The sequence below is a fragment of the Castanea sativa genome, chromosome 6, assembly GCF_040712315.1.
Source record: "Castanea sativa cultivar Marrone di Chiusa Pesio chromosome 6, ASM4071231v1".
In the NCBI taxonomy this organism is placed as follows: domain Eukaryota; kingdom Viridiplantae; phylum Streptophyta; class Magnoliopsida; order Fagales; family Fagaceae; genus Castanea; species Castanea sativa.
The window spans coordinates 33,842,893-33,850,371 of NC_134018.1; the positions used below are offsets into that span (position 1 = coordinate 33,842,893).

Genomic DNA, 7,479 nt, shown 5'->3' on the forward strand with positions numbered 1-7,479 from the left:
ATTTGTTACTGGCTTATTTATATTTTTTTATTTTCTTGAAGCCTCATTTCTCCCCGAGGTGGTAGGTGCAATCCCCATTTCTCTATGTGTTTTTGAAAAAGGGATCCAAACTGAAGCCCCTAAAATGCATATGACAAGTATTTCGGCCCCTTTTACTACCGACATGGGCTGGGCTCGTTACTTAAGATACCAATAGGACGCAATGATTCGTTTTTGTAATTGGGGAAAGGTTAGGCGGTGCGATATATAAAGCGCCAAAAGTCAAAGCTCATTTTATTTCATTTCATTTCATTTTTAGGGTTTCCCAATTTCAAATTCGAAATTTCTCTCTTCTTCGCTTCGTTCTTGTCGAAGCCTCTCCTTCCCCCAAATCCCTAATTTTCTTTTACTTCTTTCCTAAACTCCGATCAGTTGGAGCCTCAAGGTAAAACGCATCGTTTAATTACTCTCTCTCTCTCTCTCTGATATATATCAAAATAATAATAATAATAATATAAACCCTAAGTCTAAGTCTAAGTCTAAAATTTTCATTTTCTTCGACATGTTTTTTATAGCACAATCTAGACTCAGCCCCTGGAGCTCCAGTGGCAAAGAGGTAATTTTTTTTTTCATTTCTTTATCTCTCTAATTTAATTTCTTTAGATTCAGATCTATTTAAATTTCTAATTCAAATATCTATATATTTAATTATTCTCTGTAAATTGATTGCTAGTTCATTGATTTATTCTTTCAAGTATATCTTTTAGTGATTTATTGCTTGCCAGTGGACAAAGTGGTAATTTTAGGGGTACCCATGAGAGAAAAATAGTTGAAAATAATTTTTTGTGTTATTAAGAAGCGAAATTAGGAGTCCACTATGGTTTACTGTGAATTATTTTGGGGGTTTAAGGTCTTGGTTGAATAATGGGTTTGAAATTGAAAATGGGTTTTTGGGTTGGTTGAGAAAAAAAAAATTATGTTTTTGCTGTAATTATCTTGTTCTTGCATTGATATAAGATATTAGTGTTGGTGTACTAACTACGTCACAATATTTTACAAGATTGATGTTTAGTTAAATGGAAATGAAGGCCATTTAAAGTGTGCAATTATGCGATGTGCTTATTTGGTTTATTGCTGTTTCTTTGGGGAAAATGTGCTAGTGGTCTATGTAGATATGTGTAGTGCTCAACCTTTTCAATTTTTTAGTGTTTTGTTCATTGGGAGATTTTGTTTGCTTTATGAATTGGGGTAGCCTGTTGGTGTGCATATGATGGTATCGCCGGCTGTGAATTTTTGATGTGGGCATTCTTGTCTTTGTAGGTTATGCCAACTTCTTTTTCCATTCTTTTTGTTCAGCCTCAATCTGAATCTCAATTATATAACTTTGGGTTTTATGTTCAATCCAAATTTCATATTGAAATGATAGTAATTGTCTCATCTATGCATAATTCATGCTTGTGAAAAATGGAATCATATAAATTTTGTTGACAAGTGTACTGTTTCCTTTCTTAAAAGTATTATGTGAAATTGCCAAGAGCATTTATAGCTCAACTGGTTGGCACCTCTTGGTGTTTCCATTGGAGACATGCTAGGTTCAAATTCTGCCTCCCCCTTTTTATTTTATTATTTTTTTAATATTATTATTTTTTAAAGTTTTACTTATGTATGCAACTCTATAATTCTATTAGCAATTGTGAAATAAAATACTAGTGTTTAACAAATAGCATTGGGAGATATTAGTGTGCAATTACATTTTTGCTTAAATACAAGAAATTTAACAAAAATGCAAAATTACTTGTTTGCTTAAATTTCTTGTTCTTGCACAGATATTAGTGTTTATGTCCTAACTATGGTACATTAGTTTACAATACTGTTGTTAAATTAAATGGAATTAAAGACCCCTGGATGTGTGCAATTTTTGTGTGTTATTACAAGATTTGTTAACCTTTTCTTTGAAGTTTTTTTTAAATTATTAATTTTTTTATACAAGATTTTAGTGTATGATATTTTATGTCTGTTTTATTGCATGCTGCCTGGAAAATTAGTTATGCAAGATGTATTTGCCTCATTGGCAATGACAAATAAAATGGTGGTTTTGGCTAGAATGTAAAATTAATTAATAGCATTAGGATTTGTGCTTACAGTTGAATGATTATGCTTAGAAAGGATTTTCAAGCATTAATTATTTTAGAAAAATGGAAGAGAACAGAATAGGGGTTTCAGTTGATATGGATGGCTACAAAAAATCATGTTTTGCCTGAATTTGTTACTCTACTAATGGCATTTGTATGTCTTTATCTAGGACTATGTGTTGTATTGTATATCTTTTATTTGAGTACTGTGTTCCAATCATATTACAACATTCATGTTAAAACTTGTTACTTATCGTAAAGAAAAGCATTCATGTTACTATGCTACCCTTGGATTAAAATAGAAGTAATTAGGCTTATATGTTGTGACATTCCTAATTGTATTGCCCACTACTCTGGGAATAATAAAAACAGCTGGAATTACATGATTTCATTTAGATTCACTTTAAAAATTTGCTGATTTAGTCATTTAAGTAGTTGAGAGAAATTTACATGGAATTGTTTTTTTAATTATTAGTTCATTCAAATTGTGCTATTCTTTGCTATTTTGGTTTTTGGAAGGTTCTCTTTTGGTGTTCATATTATGAATTACTGATCAGAATAAATTTTGGAACCCCATTAATTTACATTGGCAGGTTACCATGCTAATATTATGCAATTTTGCTGTGGATAAGTTCTTGTGGTTTTGTTTGGATATTTTCTGACCTTAATAAGTAGTTTTGGCCTGTAGATAGTTTAGGCACATTTCCTTTGTGATGAAGGTTTGCCTTTCTGAAATCGAAGTCATCTTTGTAACATTGGCAGGTAATTCACATAGTTTTCTGGATTTTTTTGTTCGTTCGTTAATTCAATTTGCATGCGTAAGTTGGATAAAGCTCATTCTAGACGGGATGGATCTAGATCCCTGGCCGATATTCTCACGAAGTGGAAAGAATATAATGAGCAACTTGATTCCTCCAACGGTGAGGAAAAACCAGTCCGTAAAGTTCCTGCCAAGGGTTCGAAGAAGGGATGTATGAAAGGTAAGGGAGGCCCAGAGAACTCACGTTGTAATTACAGAGGTGTTAGGCAGAGGACATGGGGAAAGTGGGTTGCAGAAATTCGGGAGCCAAACCGGGGTAAGAGGTTGTGGCTAGGTACTTTTCCAACAGCCATTGGAGCTGCACTTGCGTATGATGAAGCTGCCAGAGCCATGTATGGTTCCGCTGCCCGCCTCAACTTTCCCAATGTTAAGATTTCGTCTTTCTTAAAGGATTCCCCAAAGGATTCTTCTTTAGTTGCAACAACATCAGGGTCTTCTTCAGTGGCAACTGCAGGAGGTTCTGAGTCATCAGACGAATCTGAGGGTTCTGCATCTGAGGGCATTGATCTGAACCCTGTTTCTCCAAGTGTAAAGCATGATGACAGGGTAGGTGAATCGAGAGCCAATTCTTCGCCTCCTCGAGTATTATGATGTATATTTTCCATATTTTTACTTGGGTGATGGCCAGAATTTTCACATATGTACTCAGGTATGGCTGGATTTTGATACTCGTATTTTGGTGGTGGCTAAAAATTTGACATTTGCGCTTCACTGGTGCGCTATAATATGTCTTTTTCTATGTTTTGTTTTTGGTTGAGTTTTGAACTTTGATTTTTCTAATGAAACGCCCATTTGATATCTTAGGATTTTTCATGGAATAATGCAATACAAACTACAAAGAAAACATTCTTACAAAAAAAAAAAAACTTGTGGCGGCATGCCCTGCAAGCCAAATTGGAAATGAGGTTTGTTATAGTTGGAAAATCTGTTGTTTGCTGCATTTTTGGCCTAAATTTCTTTTAAAAAATGATGTGTTAATTGATGAAAGCAGAACATGTAATGCTCCTTAAACAATATAACAAGATGCTTGTTATTAAAGGCCAAATATGATTTGTGAAAAAAATATTTTATCCAGGGAAAACAGTAAATTTTTGTTTTTGTTTTTTTTTTCTCTGGTGAGAAACTACTTGTCTTTGTTTGTTGTACCGAATCTGACACCCTTGTTACGTAAGATATCAAGCGGATATTAGTTGAGATTCATGAGAATATTAGTTAGTTCACTTAAATTCCCTTCCAAAAAGGGGCAAATATTATGAGTGTTGTAACTCAATTGATACTTGGATTGATTTCAATGGAGGTATATAACATTTAAATTCATTTCCTAACTTACTACCACCTGTTTTTTAACTATCAGGAAAAAAGACGGGAAAAAAACAGGGTAGATACTTCAGCCCATGGGCAAAACAGATGCTCCTCAGTCCTCATATTCCAACCCTCCAGAACTATATATGTAACTTTTTTTGTTGTTAGATGGAAATATGTAAAGCTTCTTTGGACTATGAAATATAGACACAGCGCCTTACTCCTAAGGCTAATTCTAACTAATAGAAACTGTGTAGCATGACTTGCTAAAATTTACTCGGAGAACTTTACATTATATTAAGAGGGGTCCCATATGCATTCATCAACAAAGAGAAAAAAAAGGGGGTCCCATATGCAAACAAGAGCCTGAAACTGTGGACCAATTTATGCCCTTCTTTTTTCTCTTGAATTGAAGACGTTCTATTCTAATCAGAATGATAGTTCCGAAGTTGTGAATTCGGGGGACACAATCTTGCATATGGTTGATAAAACTGAGACACCACACCAAAACACACAATTCATATAAAATGAAATTCTGGTTAGCAATGCAAGTAATCTTAGACCATAAATTTCGACTTCATGAACCCTATACAAGGAAAGCAACATAGCAAGACACATCAATATGGTCTTAAGACATTACAACCACCACCCACAATTTATTTTGAACATGTTCAGTTCTTATGCCCCCAGAATAACCTTCTTGCAGATTCAGTAGCCACAAGTACACTTAAAAGGGGACCAGCTTGTGACTGATAGCAATCTCTCGTCTAATTAACAAAAACCATGAATCTACATTACTATTATGTATGAATGAAATGAAGGTACATGTTTCTGGTTAGAGTGCCAACCATAAACATGTGGAGCACAATGCATACGAACAACTTACACAATCCAATTATCCATTTATATTCATGCTCATGTTTGGTCTATCTTCCTGATATTTATTTAATTTATAAAATTATCATAATGTATTTTCTTTTCTCAATTTGTAGTCATGAACCATCCACTAGACCAATCATTTCGCTAATAAAACAATTACCACAAACCGTTGTCTTATGAAATAAATTTGGCTTCCCCTTGAGTAAGGATGGATTTTTTCCCCCCTTTTTTTCTTGGAAGAGTAACGATGTATTAAAGTCTAAAGATTTGGGCTTTTTAATAAATTTGGTTGATGAACTAAGTAATGCTACACCCTTCTTCTTCTTTTTCTTTATTATTAATATTATTTTTATTTAATTTCTATAAAGAATCGATTATGCTTTACTGCTGATACTGAGTTCGTAACATTTAGATATTCACTCCTCGGTTATGCACAGATAAATAACCACTAATTCTTCTCAAAAAGAAAAAAAAGAAAAAAAAGGCAACCACTAATATTTTTTTTATTTGATAATCGGTGACTTCTAACGACTCTAGAGTGGCCAACAAATATTCCTGTCAGTCAACGTTGACCACTGCAACTGAAACATGTAACAACTTGATCGCATTATTATTATTATTTTTGGTCAATACTACTACTACTATTATTATTATTATTATTATTAAAAAAGATGTTCAAAATTCTTCCAACACTTTATAATTCTTGTGTGTGTGTGATCCCTGTCACATACATATTACATAATTAAAAAAAAAAAATTATTACGAATCTTTAGGAAACTCTTTAACAAAACAAAGAAAAAAAAAATCCTAAAGATACTAGGTGGCGTTTGGTACTATGGTTTAAACAACAATTTTCAGTGTTTAAACAATATTACACGTATTTTCACATATTTTTTCATTCATACGTATTTTCACAAAACAACAACACTGTTATTAAAAATCTCTTACCAAACGTACTTTAGATAACTGGAAGTTTGGAACTCAGGGGTGTTTGATACATCTACTCAAAAACACATTTTTAGTATTTAAACAACATTACATGCATTTCTATACACTTTTTCACCCACACGTATTTTCAAAGATGTTTTCAAATAATAAAACACATATACCAGACACCCCCTAGAATTTATAAAATCTAAAGAAATTTTATAAATAATTATACTATTTCTTTGGGTTTATGTTGTTTTCAATTAACTCAATTAGTAAAATATTTTTTTACTGAATAAGAGGTGTGGGTTTCCTACTACAAAAAATTAATTGGTATCTTACTAGATAGTAAAGAGCAATCATTATAGAGTTAACACCGTAAATTAAAAATGGGTCATGTTAACGAAGGTCCTTAGGGCATTGGTTAACAATCCATTTTAGGAAAGTTTTGACATCACTTTTATGGGAAATGAAAAAGTTGTCAAAACATTAATTGATTTTCTTTCTTTCCCCATAAAAACTTTATTTAAATAGATTATTAAACAAGGGCATTTGTTAGCATTTTTCATTAAAAATTTATAGTATTTATATATATATAGGTTTATAATTACTTGATCACGGGATCTCTAAGCCCGTGCAGTTTTTCTTTTTTTTAATATTTTTTTAAGGACATGCAGATTGAGCTAATCAAATATAAATACAAACAAAATTATCAATCGATATCTAATCGAGGAGTATGGTCTAAAATCGCACTCACCGACTTCCTGTTCCAAGTTGCCACGGAACATGGGAATTGGGATTCGTTTTGAAGACAACGATCGATAAGTCCCGCTCAACTGATAAACAATGACCACATGTTCATGATCTTATCTACTATTAAGTATCTCATTGCTTCGATTCTAAAACCAATATATATATATATAAAATTAAAAAAACCTTTAATCGAAAGGAAAAAGAATATGTAAATAGATCATTATATTAGCCACTAACCTGTTCAATGGACACAAAAATTTATTAAAATTATTTATAAAATATACATACTATTGTTGAAAATTTATATCATATCTGTTCTTTATTTTTCAAATAAATAATATTTTTTTAAAAATAAATAATCTTAGCCAGAGAATTTATATAAAAAATTGATTTAGTTAAATTATAATTTTTTAAGAACATATATCAAATGTTTTACTGGTTTTTTTATTAATTTTTTCCCCTTCCTTTACTACATTGTTTTTTTTTTTTTTTTTTTTGTCAATCCTAGAGTTAGTCCTTATCAATAAAACATATATTTTTATTGATAGCTAGGTATGGAAGATCTACACTATAGTTATAATTTTTTTTGAATAAACACTAATAATTTGCATATATTATAATTAAGAAATATTTTTTTTTTCAAATAAATAAAAAATGATAAACTTTAGAGATAAACAGTAACTGTAA

The 7,479-nt window shown here is 31.6% G+C and overlaps 1 protein-coding gene across 1 annotated transcript; it reads left to right on the top strand.

Moving 5' to 3' along the window:
* The first annotated feature begins 270 nt into the window (after positions 1–270).
* Positions 271–3,734, top strand: LOC142640718 (putative dehydration-responsive element-binding protein 2H). Its single transcript, XM_075814939.1, has 3 exons — positions 271–424; positions 555–595; positions 2,874–3,734. Exon 3 carries the CDS (start codon positions 2,926–2,928, stop codon positions 3,520–3,522), a length of 597 nt encoding a protein of 198 aa, XP_075671054.1. The 5' UTR covers positions 271–424; positions 555–595; positions 2,874–2,925; the 3' UTR covers positions 3,523–3,734.
* Positions 3,735–7,479: the final 3,745 nt, after the last annotated feature.